The sequence below is a fragment of the Mastomys coucha genome, unplaced genomic scaffold (genome assembly GCF_008632895.1).
Source record: "Mastomys coucha isolate ucsf_1 unplaced genomic scaffold, UCSF_Mcou_1 pScaffold23, whole genome shotgun sequence".
NCBI classification, from domain to species: domain Eukaryota; kingdom Metazoa; phylum Chordata; class Mammalia; order Rodentia; family Muridae; genus Mastomys; species Mastomys coucha.
In genome coordinates this window covers 38,726,784-38,753,614 of record NW_022196906.1, presented here as the reverse complement: position 1 = coordinate 38,753,614, position 26,831 = coordinate 38,726,784, and the positions used below count along the sequence as shown (strand labels likewise).

Genomic DNA, 26,831 nt, shown 5'->3' with positions numbered 1-26,831 from the left:
TGGTCTATTATCCAAGTAGGTCAACAGATTTAAGAATAAGCTGGATTTGGCTGAATATGCCTGTAGGTCTAGTGCATGGGAGGTAGAGGTGGAGGCAGGAAGATCAGGTCTTCAAGACCAGCCTGCACAGATAGTTCAAAGCTAAGCTGGCCTATATGAGACACTGTCTCACAACACCAACAAAAGTAAAATAAAAGAATGTAAGACTGTAGGAGCAGATGCCCATGATTGCCTTGGGGAAGAGATTCAGAGTTGTAGGCTGCTTGGGAAGTAAGGGAGGTGGAAGGAGGGCAGAAGGTCAAATAGAAGGACATGATTCTCAGAGGCAGAGGCAGGCCCCAATCCGATCCTACACACTCTAGAAATCATCAGAGCAATGGGACAGTAATGAGCCAGGAGCCATGGGCAAAAACCAGTATGTATTCATCACAATCGGACAGAAGAGTCTGTGTGTCTTTGGAAGCTCCTCCCGCAGCCTGTGTGCTGGGGCTCTGAGTTCCAGTTCTTCCAACTCAGAGGCCCACAGCACTGTGGATACATGCTTCCTTGGGAAAGGGAATGGGAGACAGGTTATAACCCAGGTGCGCCCTGCTCCAGGACAAGGCAGCAGGACTCATGTTGCCAGGGCCCAGCTGTGGAACAGGGGGATGTTAAGCTGCCAACAGAGACCATGTCTTCATCTGACTTTGAAGCACAGCCCCAGGAGGAGGCTCAGATGAAAGTCAGTGTCTCCGCATCCCCAGCCTGGGAGGCAGAGTTGGATGGAGGGGTGAATGCTTTTTTGCCTTCAGCAAGAGCTTTAAAATGCTGCAAGAAAGAAGAGGACACGTTTGCAATATGTGGGTTGCTGCATTTTCACAAGGAAAACCACTTTAAAACCCCTTTAAGTTAAACTGAGTGTGGTGGCACAGGCCTATCACCTCAGCAGTTGGGAGACTAAGGCAGGAGGATCACTGTGAATCTAAAGTCAGGCTGGGCTACACCGTGAGTTCCAGGTCAACCTGGGCCACAGTTAGACATGTCTCAAAACAAAACAACCATTTAGTCTTCCTCCTAGGTCTGCTTCCAAGCTCACACATTAGTTTTCCCTTTGAAAGAGACAGCAATTCGCCCATCTCCTTCAAAACAAAGCCCATGTTCCATTTCCTTCCTGCTCAAATTCACGAAGCTGCTTGTTTGTGTGCATGGGTCCTTACTGAACTCCATCTGAAGCCCATCTTCTCACCTCCCTGCCCCAGCCTTCTCTGCTGCCCACTTAACCATTGGAAGGGTAATAGTGCTCAGGTGAGAACAACCCCAGCAGGGCCCTGGACAGCTGTGGTAAACATGATGCTTGTCTCACCTGGGAGTTCTTGAACTCTGAATAGAGGGAAAAGAGCAGGTGGAGGGACTGAATCCGGCTCTTGTAGAAAGGAATGTCCAGGATAGCTGCAACAGACAAGTGTGTGCAGGGATGGAAACCAACACGCTGTGGCACTGGGACCCTTCTGTCGAGGATGCCAGTTCCCTCCAGAGTGGGACATATTATTTTGGGGTTTGATACTCAGCCCCAACGCCACACTAGAGGTGCACTAAATGGCACAGCTGGCTTCCAGTGAAGACTGTAAACCAAAACACTACTGTGCAGAGATCAGGAAACCCTTCTAAAGGCCTAGAACACAGATGCCAGAGGCAGGGCTGGGGGGAGCTTACCACAGATCATGTCAATGTACTCAGCCAGGCTGCAATCGATCTCAACAGTGGGCAGACTCACCTGGTGGGAACACAGGATGGCCCACAGTCAAGAGTCTCAATATAGGCCCTTGAATCCTAGCACTCAGGAGATAGAACTCATAGATAGATCTCTCTGAGTTCCAGGATAGCCTGGTCTACACATTAAGTTTCAGACCATCTGGGGCTACATTGAGAGACTGTCACAAGCAAACAAATAAACAAACAAAGGGACTGGAAAGATGGCTTGACCATTAGGAATATACACTGCTGCCAGTAGGTAAGCCATCTGTCTTGCAAGCCTTGTAGCCTGAGGTCAATCCCCAGACATGGAAGGAGAGAGCAACTCCACAAAGTTCCCTTTGCCCTCCACATGTACACCATGGCATGTCTGTGCTCACCTCACAATTACAACTAGTACTGTGGAAATGGCCACACTACTGGACATAATATATAGATGCAATGCAATCCCCATCAAAATTCCAGTAACATTCATCACACAAGCGGGGCAGACATTTCTAAAGTTCATAAGCGAATACAAAGACCACAGATAGTCAAAGTAGCCAAGTTAATCCTACACTAAAAAATCACAGCCGGAGGTGCCACATTACCTTACCTCAAACTACGTTATAGAGCCACAGTGACAAAGTACTGCCACATAAAACAGTGTAGATCAAAAAGTCCAGGAAGTGCACACTGGAAAGCAACCTGTGCAGTAACTACAACTGGAGAGACAAAATCCACTTATAAAGAATGACATTAGGTCCATACTTCCCACTCTGCACAAAAAGGAACCCAAACTCATCTCCTCAATGGCTAAGGAAAGCAAAGTTACTTTGCTTCTATCTCATACAAGTCAGAGCGTCCAGTGTCGATGAAATAGATGACACCAACCACTGGCAGGGATGAGTGAAACTGGAACCTTATTCATGGCTGATGAGAATGTAAACTGCTAACCACTATGCTAGGAGTCAGTATGGAGGCTTCTCAAAAACCTACGACCAGCATGTCCATACATGCCTCAGCTCTACCACTCCTGGGCACATACGCAGAAGACGCCTGCTACAGACACACTCATGCACCCATGTCTATTGATGCTCTATTCACAATAACAAGGAAATGGATTTGGTCTACATGTCCACCAAAGGATAAATGGATAATGAAAATGGACACCTATAGACAATGAAATTTCACTTAGCCATAAAGATGAAATTAAACTCACACAAAAATCCACAGGAGGTCTCTAGCTGTTAATATTTATATATATGTATTTATGTGGTATAAGCATTGGAAGAGGCTAAGCAAACAAGAAGGGGGCCTTGAGAAGGGGAAAATGAGGACTTAAGGGAGAGTGGGAAAGATGACAATACCCATGATATGGAAGCAGAAGGGAGTGCACTGGGGCATAAGCTACAAATAGGGAGGCGACGAGAGAGAGACCCTGGGAAAGGGTCAGCAGGCAAGTGTACGCGAACACATCATAATGAAAGCTGATAGTTTGTATGGTACTGAAGAAAAGGAGGAAAAAATCTGGTTTTGCTTGAGTGAGGGGGCTCATCCTGTAATCTCAGCACTCAGGATGCTGAAGCAGGAGGATTACCATGAGTTGGAGGCCAAACTGGGCTATATAGTCAGTTCCAGTTTAGGATACTCAGTGAGAGTCTGTCTCTGAAACAAAAACAAAGAATGGTCTTAAAACTTTTTCTCACTACAGGACAAAGAATGTAGCTCAGCAGGTAAGGTACCTGCCTAATATGCAGGAAGTCCTTGGATTGATCTCCAGGAAATAGATGATTCTCAGACAAAAAGACAGACAGGCAGACAAAAAAAATAGATGAATGGATAGATAAAATTTAAATATCTTGGCAATTAAAAATGAGACATTAGGGCTGGTGAGATGGCTCAGCAGGTAAGAGCAGTGACTACTCTTCCAAAGGTCTTGAGTTCCAATTCCAGCAACCACATGGTAGCTCACAACCATCTCATAATGCGATCTGCCGCCCTCTTCTGGTGAAAACAGCTATGGTGACTTATAAAATAATAAATAAATCTTTAAAAATAAAAAACAAAAACAAAAACAAAAAAATGAGACATTAATTTCTTAGATGGACATAAACATCACTCTAGACAAAGTAGCATCTAAAGCAGTAATGTAGGTGTACACATTTTTGAAACACGCCTGCTAGGTACAGTGTCCCAGCAGCATTACTGAAAGGCATGCAAACTGGAAACTATCTAAATGCTCATCGCACATAACTGTCTCCTACACACAACTTAAAGGATGGTGTACAACTCATTTATGAAAATGGATAAACAAGACATAGAACAAGATGGATGGGTCCCCGTCATGTAGAGAAGAGGACACAGAGTGTGCTCAGAGGGCTGACACTCTGACTAGCTCAGTATAGAGCACTTGCCTACCAGCGTGAGGTCCTAGGTTCAATCTCCACTACTGGGGATAGGCAGGGGAAGGGGCTGTTTAGATTCAGAGAAAATACAAAAACCGAGCAATGGTCACTGTGGAAGGGGAGAGGAGAGGTTTCTGGAAGTAAACAGCCATGTGCTGGTTACACAGTATGTTCAGTTGGCAAAGTAATCAAGCTTTCTCATATGCATATTTCTATCATGGGTTCCAGTTCCATTAAACAGTCAGAGGGATAAGAGGAAGAGAGGAACACTGGGCCCTGGACAGATGCCATATTACGCCTATTCCTTCTCCCTCACCTTTCCCAGGAGCTCTTCAAACTCCGGGGACCACTCCTGCATCAGAGTGTCAATGTCAGGCATGGGCCTAAAAGTGGAGAAGAAAATAAGAAGCAGAATCATTGAGCAATGACATTAGCCACCTCTAAACCAGGTCCTCACCTGGGCACACCAGGGTTTGGGGAGAACCTAGACTGGAAAACCAAATTTACCAGAGCATGGTTTGAAGCACCCAGCTCAGTAACCATAGCAGAGAACTCTCATCTTTGCACCTGCAATCTGCCAGCAGCTGCCATCTTTCCTATTTTACATGAAGTACAGTATAAATGTGCATTTTCTTTAAGGACCTCAGGTTGATCCAGTTTACTCCCAGGTTTAGACCTTTCCTCAGGAGCAAAGGGTCAGAAACGGTGACACTTACTATAAACTACAGTGGTAAAGTCACATCTCTGCCAGGTACTGTCATGCAGGAGGCAGAGAAGCAGGAGGTCAGCCAAGACTACATAGTGCCATGCAGTTATCGTCACCTGGTGTAGTGCACAGTCGCAGGGGGCTTGGAACGGTGTAACTCAGAGATGCTCTCAATCCAGGTGTCGATAGCTTTGGGATTCTTTTCTGCATCCTCCAGGCTCTTTACTTTCATATGTTGCTAGAAAAATAAGAAGAACAATGATTAAAAACATTACAATGAAACTCAAATCACAGGCAGTGGTGGTACATGCCTTTAGTCCCAGCACCCGGGAGGCAGATGCAGGCAGATTTCTGAGTTCAAGGCCAGCCTGGTCTACAGAGTGAATCCCAGGACAGCCAGGGCTACACAGAGAACCCTGTCTCGAAAAACCAAAAAAGAAAAAGAAACCCAAATCAACCCATAATAACTGTTGGTTGTTCGGGGTTTCTATGTGTTATTGTTTTACGTCAAGTTTACACAAGCTGACGTCATCTGAGGAGAAGGGGCTACAGCTGAGGACCTACCTCCAGTAATCTGTCCTGTGGGCAAGTCTGTGGGCATTTTCTTTGTTGATGATTCATAGCTCATAGCACACTGTGGGCTATGCTGCCCCTAAGCAGGTGGTCTTGGGTATGTAAGAAGTAGGTTGAGCAAGACAGGAAGAACAGCCACCAAGCAGCACTCTTCCATGGTTCTGCTTCGATTCCTGCCTTATGGTTCCTGCCTTGACTTCTTTCACTGAATGAACTGTGAGATGGGATGTGTAAGCCAAATAAACCCTTTCTGCCCCAAGTTGTTCTTGATCATGATGCTTATCTCAGCAACAGAAAGCATACTAGGACAGTAATTTAAAACAATTAATTGGAAAAGTGTTGTTTGCTGGGTTTTCTCAGTACTTGGAAGGCAGAGGTAGGTAGATTTCAGTGAGTTTGAGGTCATCCTGGTATATAGTGAGTTCCAGGCAAACCAGGGCTACATAGACAGACTTTATCTCAAAAAAACAAAAACAAAAACAAATACAGAAAAAAGGAAAGAAAGGAAGGGAGAGAGGAGAGGGGAGGGGGAGGGAAGGAGGGAGAAAAGGAAGAAAGAGAGTTGTAAACTGGGCATAGTGATGTACACCTTCCACCTACAATCCCAGAACTTGGGAGGTAGAGGCAGGAAGATTAAGATTAAGGTTAGCCTGGGCTACCTGAGATCTTGTCTCAAAAAGAAAGAAAACATAAAAAACCTGCTGTATGTGTGGGATGGATGTGTGGAAGCAAGGAGGAATGACCACGGGAAGGATGCATGGTAACAGGGAAGGCTGACCACAGTGAGATGTCATTTTACATCTGCTCTAGATGACCAGAATTTAAAAGGCCATTCACAAGTGCAAGTAAGGATTTGGAGAAGTTTACATTCTTATTCATTGCTGGTGGAGCTGCTACCAATTCAAAAAACATTTTGGCAGTTCTTCAAAATGCTGACCATAGTAAATAAATGTTGATGTGATCTTCCCCTCCACATACATCTAAGAGGAATCACACATATGCCACATAGACTTAGACTTGAATGTTGTAGTGACATCATTAACAAAAGTGGAAACAACTGATGGGGCCAAATGCACTGTGGTTTATACACAGAGCATTACACAGTCACAGGGAGGAGTGAAGGTTGCTACAGTTTAAGAGCTGAGGACACCATCTACAGGGCTTCTTTCTGGAGTGACGAGACTGTAAGTTAGTGATGAAGGGCTGAAGCTCAGCTCAGTGCTAGGGAATTTAGCTAGCATGGAAAAGAACGGCTTTGACCCTGACTACCATACTCACTGTAGAGTAGAGGTAAGCATACAACTCCATGAATGTACTGAAAGTCAGCGAACTGTCTAATTTAAAAGGGTGACTCAGGCCTCCAGAGATGGCTTAGCGGTTAAAAGCACTGGCTGCTTTTATAGAGGACCCAAGTTCAATTCCTGGACCAACATGGCAGCTCACTTTTGGCTCCCATGGGCCATCCATGTAATACACAGACATGCATGCAAGCAAAACACTTATATATACAATCTTTAAAAAAATAAAAAGGTATGTATGTGACTCTCACAGAATGTAAACTGTACCTTAATAAAGCCATCACTAAAAACCTGGGCTGGTCTGCAGCTACACCCCCTTTAACAGGCACTGGTCAACTGAATACAAAATGGCAGTGTAGCCTCTGAGCTGGGCCCTGCTTTAGAGCAGCAGCTCACCGTAACGTTGTGCTGCTTGGAATTCTCTGTGAGCCACAGCGAAAGCACAGTAGGGTCTGACTGCTTTGTAGATGGTTCATCTAACACCAAGAGGCCAAGGTGGTCAGGCTTTCCGTCAGGACGCGGCACCTGGTTCAGAGAAAGGTTAAGATCACTGGACTAAGTCCTATTGCGAATGAACAAACATGATGTATGAAACACATACATGGGGCTAAATTCATGGTTAGTTAGGAGACAAACACAAAATACTGTATCACATAACACAGTGAGTAGAATCTGGAGGAGGAACTCCAATATAGTAAGCACTATTAAGGCAGCCAATGCTCATCAGAGAAACTAGAGGAAGTATTAGAATAGAGGAGCTGGAACAAACCCTAGGGGGCACATTTTTAGGATGAACCACCTGTACCTTTAAGAATGCATCGATATCCCCAACAGCTGGGATGAAATCAGGAATGAAAGGTTTCAGTTTGTGGTCCAGATCAATCAACTGAGGTGTGTACCTGCAAGGGAAGATGGAAGCAGTCAGTAAATGTCACTTGACTGGACTAAAAAGTCCCAAAGGAGCTTGGTGCTGCTTTAGAGTAGAGCGTGCAAAGGCTTGGGCAAGGCAGGCGAGGTGTGTACAGCTGGCTCTCATGCTTACCGGCTGATGTACTCAAAGAGTTCCTTGATCTCAGCTGAGACTGGCAGATGCTCATAGTCTGCAGGATCATAAGCCCTGGGGAAGAAGACATGCAGGTCAGAGTGGCCCTCGGGGAGCACAGGCAGCAGGCCTGGCAGCCCATGTGTGATTTGACCAACAGGGATGTGAGCTCAAGCCTACCTTCTGCCCCTGCCACATCCTACATTCCTGGTGGCCTACAAGGCAGCTTTGACATTGATTATAGTTAGCTGTCAATTATCTCTTATACTAAAGGAGAAAGCTGCAGGAAACCCATGCACTTTTTTAAAAAATGTGTATGGGTGTTTTGCCTACAAGTGTGACTCTGCATTACATTTGTACCTTGTACCCAAGGAAGCCCAAAGAGTTAGATCCAGTGCAACTTGAGTTACAGACAATTGTGAGCAGCCACATGGGTGCTGGGAATTGAACCCAGGTCTTCTGTAAGAGGAGCCAGTGCTCTTAACTGCTAACCCATCTCTCCAGGCCCCACAACATAACTTTTAAAAATCTTTGAATATGTATACACACATGTGTGATGAATATGATGTATATACATGTGTAGGTGCACATACCAGTGCATGCACATGGAGGTGAGAGGAAGATACAGTGTATGAGAGAATAGATATGTGTACACAGGTCAGAGACAATTAGGGAATTGGCTCTCTCCTTCCACCATATGGGTCCCAAGGAATGAGCTCATGTTCTCAGGCTTGAAGGCAGGTGCCTTTACCCTCTAGGCCATCTGACCCAAGCCTTAGGTTTTTCTCAGACAGGGTCTTCTATAGTTCATGCTGCCCACAGGCTTATAATACTCTGGTTTCAGCCTCCTGAGTGGTAGGATTACAGGTCTGTGTAACCATGTCCAACATCACTAAGTTTATTTTATACATTTTAAAATATATTTATATTTTATATGTATGTGTGCATGGGTGCAATCCACACATAAAGTACATAAATACAACCTGAGGCCTCATATATCCAGGCAAATACACGACCACTGAGCTATATCCCCAGCGTAAATGGATGGTGGTCTTCAGAATACATGTTGATCATAACCTACAGGAATGAATCACGACTCACTATGACAATGGGGATGCAACAGGGTAAGATGGGGTTTGTTGCTGTTGTTGTTGTTACTGCTGCTGCTCTTGTTTTCTTAGCATCATCAAGAGCCCTGCCTCAGTGTGAGGCCCTGAAGCTCTTCTCTCCTGGCCAGGAAGGACCTCAGCCTAAACTGGGAATGCTTGCGTGCATGCAGTGTACCCCACTACATAGAAATGCTTTGGCATATGCACATCACACTTTCCCAAACTGGGGGCTCCTTGAAAGGCAGGAGCAACATTTTAGGTTTGAGGTCTGCCAAGTCCAGATGTCTCAGATAGTTTAAGTGACATCACAGGACAGACGAGGCAGTGCTGGGCTCCTGAGATAGGAGGAAAATCGTAAATACAGGGCATCAAAGGATGCTGCAATCTACTCCCAGATAAGCCCTTTCCCCTGCCATCCTGAAGGATGTACCCTTGGCACAGGGTCCTTCCTACCCTTCCAGAGGTGCTCCATGCTCCTCGTCGTCATCGTCGTCATCGGAGTCGGTCTCAGAGGAGTCATCGTCGTCATCATCATCATTCTCACTGAAGCCCTGTTGTGGTGTCAGCTGGGAGGGCTTCTTCTTCTCCTGGCAGAGAAGGGGAGAGGGAAGCAGTTATATAAAGAACAATTCAGTTTCTATGCCTGACTCTGCACTGCTCTCACAGTGCCCACAGACTCTGCCACCACGTCACCAGACAGGGAGCACTGTCCTCAGGGGTCTGAGAACCTTCTTCTAAGCAGACTTCCACATTCTTCAACCACAGTCCCCTCCTAGAAGCACTACAAATTCTATCCATCTTATGCTTAGGGACCTATTACTTGATCTTGGAAGCTACACATAAACTTTATCCAGAAACCTCACTCTCTAAAATTTAGAAAAGGGTGGTGGGGCTAGAGAAATAGCTCCTCAATTAAGAACACCCGATACTCATTCACAGCATCCATGTCCAGTGGCTCACAACTGCCTGGAACTCCATTCCAGGGGATCCTTCTGGACTCTGAGGGCACCTGCACTTACATTCACATAACCACATGCCCCCATGTATACATAATTAAGAATAAAATAAATCATAGAGGACTGGAGAGATAGCTCCGTGGCTAAGAGCACAAACTGTTCTTGCAGAAGACTGGAATTTGGCTCCCAAAACCCCCATCAGGTAGCTGACAGCCTCTCCTTCTATAACTCCAGCTCAAGGGGAGCACATCTCTTCTGGCCTCCATGTGCACCTGCACTCATGTGCAAAGATACACACACAATTGTAAAAATTACATATTAAATAAATGAATATTGGAGAAGGGTAACAACTCAAAATTATTTGGGGAGTAAGGAAAGATGAAGTGGGGAAGACAAACTTTATAAGCTCATAGTACTCAAAGACCGTAAAGAAACCTAGCATCTAATTTGCAAGAATGCTCAGAGTAAGGTGCTGAAAATACCAGCAGAATAAAATCCATAATCAACCCTGAGCCTGGATTCACAGTAGCAGCTCTGGAGAGTAGGGGGCTTCACGTGTCCACTATGCAATACCTCCTTCATGTTGTATCTAGTTTGTCCACAGTCCCTTTCCCTGTGAGTTAAAATGACTACACATTTTAGTTCAGAATAACAGGCCTCTTTGTTCTTGACATTATAGCCTAAAGTTTGAGTTTCTGGCTGGCCATGCTCCATTCCACCCTCTCAGGTCCGTGAAAGGGCCTGGTGGTGTCTGCACTAGCAGAGACTATTGAGACAGGGTCCACATCTCTGCCTCTGTGCTCATAGCCTGTAGCATGCCCTCCATTAGGACCTGACAGGTGGATAATTGGTCTCCTTTTAAAGTAGCTTTTAGGGGCTAGAGAGATGGCTCAGCAGTTAAGAGCACTGGCTGTTCTTTCAGAGGTCCTGAACTCAACTCGCAGCATCTGTTTCTGAGAGCTAGTATGGAGGAAGCCCTAGGTTCAACTCCAACTGCCACATAAACTGGTAGTCCATACCTGTAATCCCTGGACTCTGGAGATGGAGGTAGGAAGATTAGGAATTTAAAGCCCGTCTTAGTGATGTGAACTCCCAAAAAAGACCTGGATTTGGTCACATTTTCCTCTAATAATGGATAATAGTATGTCTTCTAATATTTACTCTAACCACACAAATGTAAAATTTATTTAGTATATTTTACTGGTATACTGGTATAATTGATAAGAACTTATCCTTGCCGGGCAGTGGTGGCACATACTTTTAATCCCAGCACTTGGGAGGCAGAGGCAGGTGAATTTCTAAGTTCAAGGCCAGCCTGGTCTACAGAGTAAGTTCCAGGACAGCCAGGGCTACACAGAGAAACTCTGTCTCAAAAAACCAAAAAAAAAAAAAAAATCTTAGTCACATAGTGAGCAGTTTTTTTATTATATTTTTATTTATTTATGGGGGGAGGGCATGCACATACATATGTATGGAAATCAGAAAACAATTTGCTGTAACTCTCCTTCCAGGATGTGAGTCACAAAGATCAAACTTAGGTGGTCAAAACTTGGTGGGGAGCACCCTTACCTACTGAACCATATTATCAGCCCGGACAGTTTTGGCAACAGGCAACTTTTAAGAATATTGACTGTCAGACTGGCATGGTGGTACATGAGTTTAATTTTAGCACTCAGGAGGCAGGGGCAGATGGAATAGATTTCTCTTAAGTTTGAGACCAGCCTAGTCTACATAGTGAGTTCCAGGACAGCCAGGGTTTTATAGAGACCTGTCTCAAAAACAAAAATATTGGCTGTCGATCTAGGCAGTGGTGGTGTTCACCTTTAATCCCAGCACTTGGGAGACAGAGGCAAGTAGATCTCTGTGAGTTCAAGGCCAACTTGGTCCACAAAGTGAGTTCCAGGACAGCCAGGGCTAATACACAAAGAAATCCTGTTTTGAAAAACCAAAATCCAAAAAACCCACGCATAAATATATAAAAAAAAGAAAGGAAAGGAAAGGAAAAGAAAAAAGAGAAAAAAGATATTAGTGTCACAAAATATTGGCATCACTGCAAGTGCTGGGAATATAAAACCATGCCTGGGCTAATAATTCTAAAAACTTGCTTAGTATATGAATTTCTAAGACTGCTTATCAAAAATATAAGTTCTGAGATAGGACCTTTGAGTCTCTGGGAGAGATCTAGGAAATCTATATTCTTATGTTTTACTATTTTATTACATGTGTATGGTGTTTTACTTGCATGTGTGTCAACATGCACAGCCTGGTTTGATCTTTGTGACTCACATCCTGGAAGGAGAGTTACAGCAAATTGTTTTCTGATTTCCATACATATGTATGTGCATACCCTCCCCCATAAATAAATAAAAATATAATAAAAAACTGCTCACTGTGTGACTAAGATTTTGGTGCCTGGTGTCCAGAGAGGCCAAAGACAACATTAGATTCCCTGGAACTGGAGTTACAGTGTGAGCTGCCAATTATGGGCTGGGAGTTGAACCCAGGTCCTCTAGAAGAGCAATCAGTGCTCTTAGCCACTGAGCCATCTTATTAGCCCAACACATCTTATTTTTTTGGGCAAACATCCTAGTTGATTCTTTTTTTTGTTTTGTTTTGTTTTGTTTTTTGAGACAAGGTTTCTCTGTAGCCTTAGCTGTCCTGAAGTCAATCTGTAGTCCAGGTTGGCTTCAGGAACTCAGAAATCCGCCTACCTCTGCCTCCCAAATGCTGGGGTTAAAGGCGTGTGCCACCACTGCCTGGCCTAGTTGATTCTTATAATCAATAAAGTCTAAAACACTGTCACATTTTAGATGAAACTACTCACTAAAAGCCAGCTGTAATGACAGTCTGTGTCAGGGATGGGCTCACCAGTAAATGTGAAACTCTAGGTTTGATAGCTAGCATGTGACAGGAAATAACAATAGCAGGCTTTCTTCCTGAAGATGCCATCATCTCAAGACTCCACTCTTGATTTTCCTACAGGAGCTCAAAGGTCCTCAGGCACTAGAGGTGAGTGTTCCTGCAGACTCACACCTTCTCACACTGACCACACTCAGAGCCCGAATCTCAGCGTAGCCCAGGGTCTCAGCGCACACACCTTGTTGTCCTCCTCGTACTCATCACTGCTGTTATCAGCCATCGTCTTGTTGGGAAGAGCAGCAGAAAAAGGAGGGCCTTAGAGGAAGAATCTTTCCATTAGTTGATGGTTAAATTATTGTTTAAAAAGACAAAAAAGTTTACATTTTTTAGTTTACATATTTTTGGTTTTCCTTTTTTCTTTGCTTTTTTTTCCTTCCAGTTTTTCAAGGCAGGGTTTCTCTATGTAGCCTGGTCACCTTGGAATTCACTTCGTAGACCAAGCTGGCCTTGAACTCACAAAGACACATATGTAGAGGGAATCTTTTGTGCAATGTATAGAAACATTTACCTGCCATTTTTTATTTTTTAAACCTTGGCCAATGAGCTGAGGCAAGATTAGAAGGGGAGACATCTGGCAGAGATAGAGGAATTTGGGGGAAATAGTCAGGTACAGAAGATTTTTACCCCAGAAACAAAAAAGGCAGTCGTCTGAAACTGAGGACCAGGTAACCAGCCATGTGGCATGACTTAGAATAAAATAAATGGGTAATTATATATGAGCTGGTCGGGAAATAGAGCCAAAGCTATTGGCCTAAGCATTATTTATATATAAGTCTCAGAGTTACTATTCTGGGAACAAAGTGGACATGTGGAAAAATACAAGGTTACAGATGGTTTTTACTACACACACACACACACACACACACACACACACACATACACACACACACACACACACACACACCAAGCAAGCATGTCTAGTTCTAGCACTAGGGAGGCAGAGGCAGATGGACCTGTGAATTCAAGACTAGGGCTACATGGTAAGATGTTGTCTTAAAAATAAAATAAAATAAAATAAAGTAAAATAAAATAAAATAAAACATGAGGGGAGAGCTAGGGTACTGAATTCTAGTCATAGCTGTGTCAATTCAGGACGTTGTTATAAGCACTCCTCTGGACTAGATGCTCCACTAACCGACTAGCTGCAACTGTGTGAAGAGAGATGGAACTGAAGCAGGGGTAAAGTGAGTGAATAGAGAAGCAACAGCTGCTGGGCTAATGGGAGGAGGGCTTGAGGGCAACTCTGTCACCTGCACGAGGTGACTTACCCTCTCTGAGCTTCAGTATTTTCTCCTCTAAATGGGGGTCAGTGACAGGACTGAGTGACAAAGCCTACCTGGAAGGGAGTGACTTAGAGCCCAGCCAATAGCAGCTAGCTGTGAATTTGAATTTGAATCAGTAAGAGAATCTGTAGGAATAACAACATTCTGAAATCAAAAGTATAACCAGATGTAAGATTAACCAGCATGGAAACATTAGATGCAAACTAAACGTTTTTTGACTTATTAAATTACCCAGCTGAAAACAAGTCCACAGCTGAAAAGAGCATAAATTTGTTAAGTCCCTGGACATAGTAGCTTACAGCACTCAGGAAACTGAGGCAGGAGTACCTCAAATCCAAGGCCAGCCTAAGCTAGGCGGTGAGTTCCAGGTTAGTCCAGGCTCCACAGAATAAAGCCCTATTTTCATATAAACAAATAAAACCCTAACATGTTGGAGTAAAAGAACCTAGTGGCTCAGTATTACTCAACATGCTCACATACATACACATGAAAGCCTGGAGTGAGGCAGAGATTAACACAGCCTGTGCAAGGGTGACATGGAGAGTCATGCGGCATTCTGGAATGTGGAAAATAAAGTATATATTCAAAAGTACTAAAAATGAGAATTCAGACAGACACTTGTACACCACCAGACACAGCAGCAACATTGTTCATAACTGCCATAGGCAAAACCAACCTGTTCATTAGATGAGAGACTTAAAAACATTGTGTATCCATACAATAGACGATTACTATTCAACCATAAAATTAAAAAAGTTATGCTACATGCTATAGCATAAGCAAACCTTGAAACATGTATATGTGACATGAGTCAGTCACAAAAGGACATTATGATTTTACCTAGTCCCTTAGTTGGGGTTTTACTGCTGTGAACAGACACTATGACCAAGGCAAGTCTTATAAATGACAACATTTAATTGGGGCTGGCTTACAGGTTCAGAGGTTCAGTCTATTATCATCCAGGCAGGTCTGGTGCAGGAGAAATGAATGCTACATCTTCATCTGAAGGCTGCTAGGAGAATACTAACTTTCTAGGCAGCTAGGAGTAGGGTCTTAAAGCCATGCCCACAGTGACACACCTACTTAGTCCATAAAGGCCACACCTACTCCAACAAAGCCATACCTCCAAATAGTTCCATTCCCTGGGCCAAGCATATACAAACCATCACACCTAGGAAATGCCACTAATAGGCAAATTCATAAGAGCAAAGTAGTGGTTAGCAGGGACTGGAAGGAAGAAAGGAATCAGGAAAACTTTTGTTTCTTTGTTTGTCTGTTCGTTTATTTATTTATTTATTTATTTATTTTATTTTTTCGAGACAGGGCTTCTCTGTATAGCCCTGGCTGTCCTGGAACTCACTCTGTAGACCAGGCTAGCCTCCAACTCAGAAATCCGCCTGTCTCTGCCTCCCAAGTGCTGGGACTAAAGACGTGTGCCACCACTGCCTGGCTGACCATGGTGTCTTATCACAGCAACAGAAAACTAACTAAGACAGAGGTTACTGTTATCACGAAATGTAAATGTACTCAAAGCCATTTAACTTTACACTTGAAGTGGTTAAAATAGTATTCTATATCATGTGTATTTTACCATAGTAAACAAAAGTGAGTGTGATCCCCAACTCAAGATTCAAATCCAACACACAAGCAAGTCTTAATGATTCTGTAATGGCAATCTGGGTTGTATCTGTGCCATGTGTCTATTCTCATCACAGTCCAAACCATTACCATGGCAACCCAGCCACTGCCACAGTACTTCCACTCACCACCCCAGTTTCACCTGTGTACTTCTCCAATAAATTCTACCTGGTTCTGCATTCTGTTTGATATGCCTCTTTCCTCCCTTCTGATCAGACCATAACACACTCCCCTCTCTTGAATCTTCCCTGGAGACAAATGGATCCCCACCCACCAGCATTATGTTTCATAGCAGTAAACCATTTGCCTACATCCCTGCACACATGACATTCTTCATAATGACTGTTTAGTCACCGCCATCTTTCTTCTAAGATTACAAATGTCAGGATGGCAGGGGTGTGTCTTTTTTGTGTGCCATTGTGCTAACATGGCACATAGCAAGCATTCAAAAATGTTAGGTGGGCTGAGAGTGCTAGCATATACCTTTATTCTCAGCAATGGGAAGGCAGAGGCAGGCAGATCTCTTGAGTTGAAGACTAGCCTTGTCTAGAGTGAATTACAGGCAGCCAGGACTACATAGAGAAACCCTGTCTCAAAAAACAAAACAAAAAAAGGTTAGGTGAATAAATGAATGCTGTCAAGTTTTCCTGATAAAACTCTGTTGCAATTATGGTTGGGGTGGCAAGTTAAGGGCAAGTTATGAAGCATCTTAATGAATTGTTAGAAACAAAAACACAGTGAGCCAGGCTGGAGAGATGGCTCAATGATTAAGATCTTCCAGATGACCCACGGTTCAATTCCCAGCACCCACATGACAGCTCAAAAGCATTTGTAACTCCAGTTCAAGAAGACCTGACATCCTCTTCTGGACTCTGAGGGCACCAGACAGGCAGCTGGTTCACAGAGAAACATGCAGACAAATAACATTCATACACATAAACAATTCAAAAATAATCAAAGCCGGGCAGTGGTGGCACACGCCTTTAGTCCCAGCACTTGGGAGGCAGAGGCAGGCGGATTTCTGAATTCTAGGCCAGCCTGGAATACTGAGTGAATTCCAGGACAGCCAGGGCTATACAGAGAAACCCTGTCTCGAAAAATCAAAAACAAACAAAACAAAACAAAAACCCAAAAAACAAAAGCGAAAAACAACAACAAAAAAACAAAACCACAGTGAACCTGTGCCAGAATTTATACAGAACACTAACATAAAGTTAACAATGATAGGGGTTAAGTTTGCACTCAAAGAAGATCCCAAAATCTGATGAACCGATTTCTTCCTCAGCTAGTGAGAAAGCAAAATTAGCGGCAAGTTAACACAGGAGGTCAACACTTGCTGATATAATCTAAAAGCTTGCTGAATACAACCTGAATCCTATCGGCACCACTGTTTTGAAAACCACCTTCCCTTTTCATCTCCCATCTTCTCTTACCTTGATGTCCTGGGGTTGGAGTGCTAATACTGGCAACCTCTTCCGAGTCGTTAATCTCTAGACGCTCATCGTATGTCTGGTTCTCAACAATTTTGGTCTAAGCAAAAGAAGATACGATTACATAGCTCCTACCATGGACCAGCACTCCGATCAGAGATGCATTCACCCCATCCAAGCTTTCCCCAAAGGAAAGTTTCCGGACCCAAGAGCAAGCAAATAATCAGCTTCAACTCTTATTTAGCCAGCACTGGCTGAGTGCCCAGAGAACTGCGGAGGAAAACGGTATCCAACCGTTTCCAGCAGCAACCCAAAAGCTATACATAAGATGCAGTCAAGGGAAGTACGCCTGCATAGGCAGACTGCGGCCGGCTCAGGTTTCGTCAGTTTTCGCACAGTTGTTGAGGCTTCTGTCAGGGGGTGGAGGGTATAGGGATGGGACCCGGCTACTGAAATTCTAGAGTATAGACAGTTCAACCTGTGGGTCACCTCTGACTCGAGAAGGGGAAGGATGGTCCTGAGAGAAGGCAAATTCCAGTCTCGGCCCCATCCACGAATCCTCAAAGCATCACCTCTACTTCCAAACCCGTTTTGACGATGGGGTCCCACTGGGTTCTCGGAGAGTCAAGGATCCAGGGCAGTTGGTGGGGAGCAGAGAGCAAAGAACGGAGGTCGGGAGTGCACTTGCCGGAGCACGAATTACCTGTAGCCCCTCTGGATCCGTTTCCTCTATTTGGAAAGAACCCCAGCCTAGGACTGGGGTCTCACTCTCAGGCCCGGCCACTTCAAGGATCCCTAAGTGCAACAAGCCGCCTGTAGTCAGTCGTTAGGCAAAAAGATAAATAAATAAAAACAAAACAATGCGAGAAGCTGAAGGAATGATCGCGAGACCTGCGGCGCCCCCCCCCCCCTCATCCCCGCCCGGTTCGGCGGGTGGTGGCGGAAGAAGAGACGCGGCGCAGGGATACAGCGGCCCGGCGCACTAGGCGGCCAAGCCGCCTGCTTATCTATGGTTTCCGCCACTGAGTCAGTTGTGACATCTAGTGGCCAAAGGTGGAAGGCCAGGCTAATGGATTTCTTTCCTCCAACTGGAAACTGTCATCTCAAAGACCGCCTAAACCACAATTTAGACACTCTTCAAGCATGTTTAAAAGCCCTTTTATAGCATCAATATGGCACGATAGCCCTTCTCCTCACGGTATCCTATGTCATATGAGAATACTTTTTCTTCCTTCATCTGAGATTAGGATTTAACTGTGTCCTGTATTTTTACTCGCTAAACAAAACTATGAGCCGGGCAAGTTGGTGCATAATTGTAATCCTAGTGCTTTGGAGGTGGAGGCAAGAGGATTAGGAGTTCAAGATCGGCCTCAGTCAGTAACTTGATAAATTTGAGGCCAGCCTGGGTGGGCTACTGAGGTCCAGGTTCAAAACAACAAAAACTGACAAAAATAAAAAATAACACATTATTTCATGTAGGAAAGCACATATGCCACGTGTGTGTGGTGTTTGTGCAGGTCAGAGGGCAACTTTATGGAGTCTGTTAAAATTCTTCCTAGTACCAGTAGACTGCATAAATAGTACTTTGAAAATCCTCACAGGAAGGCAGGCATGATGTGCAAGTCTATAATTCCAACTCTTGAAAGGGTGGAAAAAGGAGAGTCAGGAGTACAAGGCCAGTCTGGGTTACATGAGACCCTCTTTCTCAAAAAGTAAAATAGGATCCTATAGTAAAATTAGACATAGCCTCTGGATTAAAGAAGATCACAGTAAGGGCTTGGCTTGGCTTGGCTTGACAGGTAAAGGCACTTGCTACCAGAAGGCACGGGGTGATCTGACAAACACAATTCAAACATCAGAATCCATGTAAAAGTGGAGAGAACCAACTCCATAAAGTTGTCCTCTGACCTGCATGCACACATACACATGCGCGCATGAACACACACACACACACACACACACACACACACACACTTTCCTTCATGAAATAAAGTTTTTTTTTTTTTTAAATCAAATTTTGTGATGGCTTGGTGGTTGAAAGCACTGGTTGTTCTCCCAGAGGACCCAAGTTCTAGTCCCAGCAACAACATGGCAGCTCACAACCCTCAGTAACTCCAGATCCAGGGATATCTAAATGCCCTCTTCTGGCCTCCAAAGGCACAGACGCATGCTTACATGCAGGCCAAACACCCATACACATAAAAGAGTTTTTTAAAAATAAAGCAATAATAAGCTCAATAACAGAATGCTCACTGGACAAATCAAGGAACAAGTGATTGAGGAAAATGTAATGAATAAATAACACTATAGATGGAATTAATTTGGGAAATCAAGGTTAGAGAAACATGCAAGAATCATAGAAATTCACTGCAAAATCTGCCTTAAAAAGAAACACAGTGAAGCCAGGCATGGCTCCTCAGTACTGGAACTAAAGGTGGCATATCCTTTAGTTCCAGCACTGAGGAGGGAGAGGCAGATGGATCTCTGAGTTCTAGGCCAGTCTCATCTACAAAGCGAGTTTCAGGAAAGCCATGGCTATATGCATTTGGAGCTCCAACCCTCCCACACACACACACAAAAAAAATGATAACAAAAAAAAAAAAAAGAATTGTCTATTCTTCCAGAGGTCCTGAGTTCAATTCCCAGCAACCACAAGGTGGCTCACAACCATCTGTAAGGGGGTTCTGATGCCCTCTTCTGGCCTGCAGCAGAGCACTAAACTATAGTGTTCAGACCTGCAATCCCAACTCAGAAAAAGAAAAATGAGAGACTTAAGACATACTTCTTTAAAAAAGAAAATCCGAGCCGGGCAGTGGTGACACATGCCTTTAATCCCAGCACTTGGGAGGCAGAGGTAGGCGGATTTCTGAGTTCGAGGCCAGCCTGGTCTATAGAGTGAGTTCCAGGACAGCCAGGGCTATACAGAGAAACCCTGTCTCGAAAAAATAAATAAACAAACAGACAAACAAAACAAAAAAGAAAATTGATACCTAAAAATTGCACAGATTTATGGCGCAATTTGTGTTGTTTCTATACATGTGTACATTACAAAATATTCAAATCCTAGCATTTCTAGATCCTTATAGGAGTGAGCAGGGTGAAGAGAGAAGGAAAACAAACAAACAAACAAACAAACCCCAACTTTATGTATGAATGCTCTGCTGCATGTACATCTGAAGGCCAGAAGAGGGCATCAGATCCCCATTATAGATGGTTGTGAGCCACCATGTGGTTGCTGGGAATTGAACTCAGGACCTCTGGAAGAATAGACAGTACTTTTAAAGACTAAACCATCTCTCCAGCCCCTCAACTTTCTTTTTTCTTACTTGACACAAGGGCTCATGATGCACCTCCTGCTGGCCTACGCTTTATTATATGGACTTAGCCTCAAACTCATAGTATCCTGCTTTTGCCTCTCAAGTACCTCTGTTCCACATGTGTGCTGCCATCAGTTCTCATTATTTTGTGGGAAAAAAAAAAATCAGGGTTCTCCCTTCTAGATTTTTTTTTTATAAATATATACTAAACTATATTATGTTCTTAATAGTCAACTTTTCTATACAACAGAATACCAGAACATATTTCTTCCTTTCTTAAATTTTATTTTTATTTTATGTAGATTGGTTTTCTACTTGCATGTATGTCTACATGAGGCTGTCAGAGTCCCTGGAACAGGAGTTACAGACAGTTGTGAGCTGAGCTGCCATGTGGATGTTGGAAATTGAACCTGGGTTCTCTGGAAGAGCAGCCAATGCTCTTGATCACTGAGTTGTCTCTTTAGCCCATTCTTTCTTCTTTAATTTGTTTTTTAATTTTTACTTTTATTTTCTGTTAGTGTTTTTTTTTGTTGTTTTTTTTTTGTTTGTTTGTTTGTTTTTTTTTTGGTTTTTCAAGACAGGGTTTCTCTGTGTAGCCTTGGCTATCCTGGAACTCACTCTGTAGACCAGGCTGGCCTCGAACTCAGAAATCCGCCTGCCTCTGCCTCCCAAGTGCTGGGATTAAAGGCATGTGCCACCATTGCCCAACCTTCTTTTTCTTTCTTTTTTTTAAAGATTTATTTATTATATGTAAGTACACTATAGCTGTTTAAACACACCAGAAGAGGGCATCAGATCTCATTATGGATGGTTGTGAGCCACCATGTGGTTGCTGGGATTTGAACTCAGGACCTCCAGAAGAGCAGTCAGTGTTCTTACCCGCTGAGCCATCTCACCAGCCCCCTCTCTTTCTTTAATGTACAGAATGTTCTCCAGTTTCATTCAAGCTGTTGCAGATGTGACTCACCTCAATGCTTTGTTGGGATGTATATTGTGTTTTCTTTATCCACTTGTTAGTTGGTGAACAGAGGTTGATTTCATTTGGGGGCTACTAACTAGCACACACCTCTTTTGCTGCTTCAAGTTAAAAATGGAATTGCCTCTAATCTTAACACTAAGATCCAAAGGCAGGCAGATCTCTGTGAGTTCTAGGTCAGCCAGGTATATGAAGTAAAACTGTCTCAAAACTATGTTTTTAGTAAAATTGCTATTTTTTTTGTTTTATTTTTGTGGTGCTATGTCTATAATAACAAGTATAACTTGTAGAGCAATTACTGTGGTGGAACACTTAGCTTATACAGTCTAATTTATTTTATATTATCTAACTTCATACATTTCATGAAGTATGTGTTACCAGCAGTTTAAAGAGTAGTAACTGAGGCTTAGAAAGGTGTAGAGACTTAACTAATGATTCAGGCCTTAAGCACTGAAAAGGAGTTAAGCCCAGGTCACTCTGACTCCTGGTTTGTCTTAACTTATGTCATATGGCCTCTAAGGCTCTCACAACCAAGGATGCTTGTGAACATACATTTTCTTTTCTTTCTTTTTTGAGGCAGGGGAAAACCAAATCTGTAAGATTGGTGTTCTGCAAGAGCAATATAGGATTTTAATTGCTGAGCTATCTCTCAGGACCCTAAAACAAATAAAAAACCCACCCTAACGCCGGGCGGTGGTGGCACACGCCTTTAATCCCAGCACTTGGGAGGCAGAGAGGCAGGTGGATTTCTGAGTTCGAGGCCAGCCTGGTCTACAAAGTGAGTTCCAGGACAGCCAGGGCTACTCAGAGAAACCCTGTCTTGAAAAACCAAAACAAAAAACAAAAAACAAAAAAACCCCACCCTTTTTAAGTATACAGTTCAGGACAAGAAATGGCTCAGCAGTCAAGAGTTGCGTTTTCAGAGAACCCCAGTTCGATTTCCAGCACCCATATCAGGCAGCGCCTGCATTCTCAGGTGCATACCTAAACACACACAGGATTTTAAAATAAAATAATTATATATTGAAGATAAAGCATACAGTTCAGTGGCTTTCAGGATATCTACCTCTGGGTAATTCCGTGACACTTACAATCTGAACATAAGCTTCTCATGAACTAGCAGTCACTTCCTAGTCTTCTGGAACTCCAATAAATCACTTATATGCTTTCTATTTTCACAAATATCCCTGTTTTGGACCTTGCACACAAATAGCGGCCTTTGCATCCGGTTCTTTTCACCTGTTTTCAAGGTTAATCCATGTTGTAGTATGTGTCGGTATTTTATTACTCTTTTCTTTAAAGTTTTTTAGTTAGTGCTTTGTTTTTCAAGACAGGGTTTCTCTGTGTAGCTCTGGCTCTCCTGGACTTGCTTTGTAGACCAGGCTGGCTTCAAATTTACAGAGATCGGCCTGTCTCTGGTTCCCGAGTGCTGTGTTCCCGGCTGGACAATTTTTGATCTTCCTCCTACTTACCTGGGATTACAGGTGAGGGGACACCATGCCGGCTTTATTACAGGAGTTGTAGACGTTATGTATTCTGGATACTAGTTCCTCATGCTCATAGATTATTTTATAGATTCCATGGAGTGGTTTTATGAACTTTAAGAAGAAGCACCAATTAAACGCAGGCAAAGAGAAAGAAAGGACAGAGGGACGACGCTCCACAATTCTACTCCCTTCAAATCCTGGGCTAACGGAGGACTAAGTTTACCGACACCCAGAAGCCGCCCGTCGGCCCCGCCCCCCGCCCTTTGACCCACGCCGTTTCCGGTTGGAGACGTGGCTTGGGGCCGCCATCTTGGCAAGAGGCGAAGCGGCGGAGGCTCCTGTCAGGGGCAGCAGGTCCGGAGCGGCCAGAGCTCCGCTTCTCTGGGCGGCAGCCCGAGCCCTTGCAGAGCCAGAGCGCGGCGCGCCCCACCTGCAGCCTCACCATGGTAAGCTCCGAGCCGGGTTCGTTCGCCACGTCCTCGCCGGCTGGGCCGGGACCGCAGTAGCCGCGCCCGGAGCCCTGCTATCCGCCCGGGCTTGGCACGGCCTCCCGGAGTACTCGAGCGAGCTGCCGCGCCCACCCGGCCTCCGCCGGCAGTGCCGCCACGTCCGCCGCCACTCCGACCCTCGCGGGCTGGTGGTTGTCGACATCGTGGGCCTTCCGCCCTCCTGTCCCGCCGGTTCCCTGCGAGCTCCGGGTCCGCAAGACTGGGCCTGTCCGCCGCTTTTCGCCCTCCTGTCACCAAGTCGTCTCAAAGCTCTTTTTCTTTTTCTTCTTCTTTTTTTCTTTCTTAATTGAAAGAGGGAAGTAGGGCCCCGGTGTTCCCGGAGCTACCCTGTTCTATGGTAGCGCATACATGTGTCTTTGGCTGTGAGGCCGGTGCAGAGTGTGTCTAGAACCTAGAGAAACGGAGTGATAACACAGTAGGTTCTGTCTTTAAGGAACCTACTGTTTAGGTGGCGTGACATGAGTGTGGCTTATTGTAACCATAGCTGTGCTGTGGAGTGGAAGAGAGAGGTGAGCTGTGCTTAGGTGTCATCGGAGACTTTTTATGTACTCATCTGCTACCAAGATAGGAGAAATTATTGTAGGTGAGGATTGGAGAAAGCAGAGTTGACTCCACCAGATCCTCCTTTATCAACTGAAATCTGAATATTCGTGAAAAAGAAGCGAATCTCCGTTTTCCAGCGATCTAGTAACTTTTTTTTTTTTTTTTTTTTTTTTTTTTTTTTTTTTTTTTGAGACAGGGTTTCTCTGTGTAGCTCTGGCTGTCCTAGAATTCACTCTGTAGACCAGGCTGGCCTCGAACTCAGAAATCCGCCTGTCTCTGCCTCCCAAGCGCTGGGATTAAAGGCGTGCACCACCACCGCCCGGCTCTAGTGACTTTTTGAAGAAATTTTTAAGGTGCTTTGAAAGCATACATAAGTAACATGACTCTTTTGGTACTTGTCCTATTAAGTTCTACTAACAACTCTTTTGATAAGAACTTGGTTAGAGGAGAAATTCATGTTTGGTCTTTAAACTACAGAAAGTTCTTTTTTCCAGTCTCAGGTGTATAAATTACATCAAGTAGGTTTGCCTTCCCAAAATTTGGTATTAGACATAAAATTTCCAAAACCTCAATACCAACCCTGAGCCCCAATTCCATGGGTTGATTTTTTTATGGTTGTTGTTGTTACTGTGTTTGTATGGGTTTTTTCTTTTATACTTTAAGATGTTTATATTTTATGTATATGAAGTTGTGTGTCTGTACAACACCTGAAGATGGTATTGGATCGCCTAGAACTGGAGTTATGGATACTTGTCAGCCTCCCAGTGCAGGGATTCTAACCTAGGTCATATGCAAGAACAAGAAGTACTCTTAACTTCTTGTTAAGAAGTTGCCGAGCCATCTCTCCAGCCCCCATTTTTTAGATTTTAGAGAAATGGTTTCTTGATATGTTGACCTGCCTGTCCTGAAACTCACTACATTGACCAGGCTAACCTCTGCCTTTTACATTTTAGGGAGTGTTCAGTTTATGGTAGAGTGTGTAATTTTTAATATTAACATTAGAACCTTATGGAAACAAAATTCCAGATAATCTTTTCCAAAATCTAGTTTGTTAAAATGTTCTTGGAACTTTTAATATTTTAAATTCATTGATAATGGAGGAATGTGTCAGACTTGGTAAGATAATTGAGGAGCAGTAAAGCCCTAGGTGTTCCGAGGTAATGTGTGTATACCTGCACATGTGTGTGCATATGTGGTATACTTTTATGTGTATACGTATGTGTGCATATGTGTATACTTTTGTAGGTGTGCATACATATATTTTTGCTTGTCCTTTTGATGTGAATACATATTCATATAGCTGTGTCCTATATTTCTGAATACAACACTTAGCACAATCCTGATAGCTACAGATTTCTATGTTGTGGAGAGCAGTTATCTCAGTATATTTTACTTTGTCAAGTCAAAGACCTGCTTGGAATTACTTTTGTATGTTTTTGGGCCCTACTTAATTATAGAAAGATCACTGTACAATAGAGTTCTATTAAGTGGGGTGAAAAGAAAAAAGAAAAAAAAGTGGGCTGAAATTTTGACTTTAAAGTTGCATCAAAATTTCTAGTAGTTTTTCCTCAACATAGAAGATTTTCCATATTTAGAAAAATTTAAAGAACCCTATAGGGAACAGTCCTATAACTACCAACTAGTTTCTCTTAAAATTTCACTATAATTATTTTATCACACACCTAATTGTCATCTATTCCTTTCTATCTTTTAAAACATATATTTCAGAATAAGTTACAGGTCCATAAACATTGTTTTGAGAAATAAATTTTCTTTGGTTTTACTGAATTATAAATGCAAAATATTCAAGAGAAAATATCTACTTTTTTTTATGATTTATTTATTATATGTAAGTACACTGTAGCTGTCTTCAGACACACCAGCAGAGGACATCCAATCTTATTACAGATGGTTGTAAGCCACCATGTGGTTGCTGGGATTTGAACTCAGGACCTCCAGAAGAGCAGTCAGTGCTTTTAACCGCTGAGCCATCTCTCTAGCCCTCATCTCCTTTTCTTTAACCAGAAGATCTCTATATAATCAGGCTGACCTGGAACTCATTATCATCTTGTCTTGGCTTCCTGACATACTTGGCCATGCTAGCTGAATTGCATCTTCTGATTTGTCCTTTTGCTTTAGTTTTCTGTAAGCTTAATTTTCTTAACATTTGCCAAGCATTTTTTAACTAACCTTATATATTTGCCAGGCGGTGGTGGCACACGCCTTTAATCCCAGCACTTGGAAGGCAGAGGCAGGTGGATTTCTGATTTCGAGGCCAGCCTGGTCTACAGAGTGAGTTCCAGGACAGCCATGGCTACACAGAGAAACCCTGTCTCGAGCCGCCCTCCCCAAGAAAAACCAAAACTAACCTTATATTTGAATAAACTTGATAATACCCATTTCTAAAATTCACTTATCTATAGAACATTGTTCTTAATTAAGAAGATAATAAATAGACTTACTATGATGGCAAATACCTTTACTTATTGAGCCTACTGAGAAGTTTTCAAATGCTTAAACTTATAAAATCTATAGACTTATAGGATAGTGAAACTTACGGATTGTGAATATGTTGGGGTACAGGGGTGTGGGTGTGTGGTGTAGGTTTGGGTATCTTCTCTCTTGCTCCCCGCTATATTGAACCAGAAGCTTGCTGTTTGAGCTATGCTGGCTGGCCAGTGAGCTCTCAGGATTTGCCTGTATCTGACTTCCGATGCTGTGGTTATAGGCATTTGCAACCATGGCTGCATGTCTGGCTTTTTATGTAGGTGATAGGATTCAGATCCAGATCCTCGTGCTTATAGAAAACTGCCCCCCTCCTTTTTACCTATTTATTTTTATTTTATTTTATTTTTTTCGTTTTTTTTGAGACAGGGTTTCTCTGTGTAGCCTTGGCTGTCCTGGAACTCACTCTGTAGCCCAGGCTG

The 26,831-nt window shown here is 43.5% G+C and overlaps 2 protein-coding genes across 6 annotated transcripts in view; one reads left to right on the top strand and one right to left on the bottom strand.

The window, feature by feature from the left end:
* Positions 1 to 399: 399 nt before the first annotated feature.
* Ift46 (intraflagellar transport 46) lies at positions 400 to 23,091 on the bottom strand. 5 transcript variants are annotated; one of them, XM_031346302.1, is made up of 13 exons: positions 22,838 to 23,091; positions 17,776 to 17,867; positions 17,076 to 17,172; positions 12,900 to 12,976; positions 9,300 to 9,433; positions 7,738 to 7,812; positions 7,501 to 7,594; positions 7,092 to 7,220; positions 4,941 to 5,062; positions 4,435 to 4,501; positions 1,693 to 1,753; positions 1,343 to 1,428; positions 400 to 807 (listed from the first exon to the last, which is right to left on the bottom strand). In XM_031346302.1, the coding sequence occupies exons 4-13, from the start codon at positions 12,939 to 12,941 to the stop codon at positions 712 to 714; spliced, it is 906 nt and encodes a 301-aa protein (XP_031202162.1). In that variant the 5' UTR covers positions 12,942 to 12,976; positions 17,076 to 17,172; positions 17,776 to 17,867; positions 22,838 to 23,091; the 3' UTR covers positions 400 to 711. The 5 variants fall into 5 exon arrangements, with proteins under 5 accessions (XP_031202162.1, XP_031202164.1, XP_031202166.1 ...); XM_031346304.1 differs by lacking the exon at positions 22,838 to 23,091 and adding an exon at positions 16,126 to 16,229 and having other exon boundaries at positions 17,776 to 18,054; XM_031346306.1 differs by lacking the exon at positions 17,776 to 17,867.
* Positions 23,092 to 23,133: 42 nt separating this feature from the next.
* The window catches only part of Arcn1 (archain 1), a 27,530-nt gene continuing 23,832 nt past the window's right edge, over positions 23,134 to 26,831 (top strand). The window contains exon 1 of the mRNA XM_031346296.1: positions 23,134 to 23,298. Coding sequence (XP_031202156.1) covers positions 23,296 to 23,298 — 3 coding nt within the window. The 5' untranslated portion in view covers positions 23,134 to 23,295. The remainder of the gene's footprint in view (positions 23,299 to 26,831) is intronic.

What these genes read in the sequence shown, in the direction of transcription:
- Ift46 (XM_031346302.1), bottom strand. Translation starts at nt 12,941, where the DNA reads ATGGCTGATAACAGCAGTGATGAGTACGAGGAGGACAACAAG. An exon ending in CCAAGCAGCACAACGTTACG is followed by an intron (nt 5,063 to 7,091) that starts GTGAGCTGCTGC and finishes TTATTTTTCTAG; the next exon opens with CAACATATGAAAGTAAAGAG. An exon ending in CAGAGTTCAAGAACTCCCAG is followed by an intron (nt 808 to 1,342) that starts GTGAGACAAGCA and finishes TCTTTCTTGCAG; the next exon opens with CATTTTAAAGCTCTTGCTGA.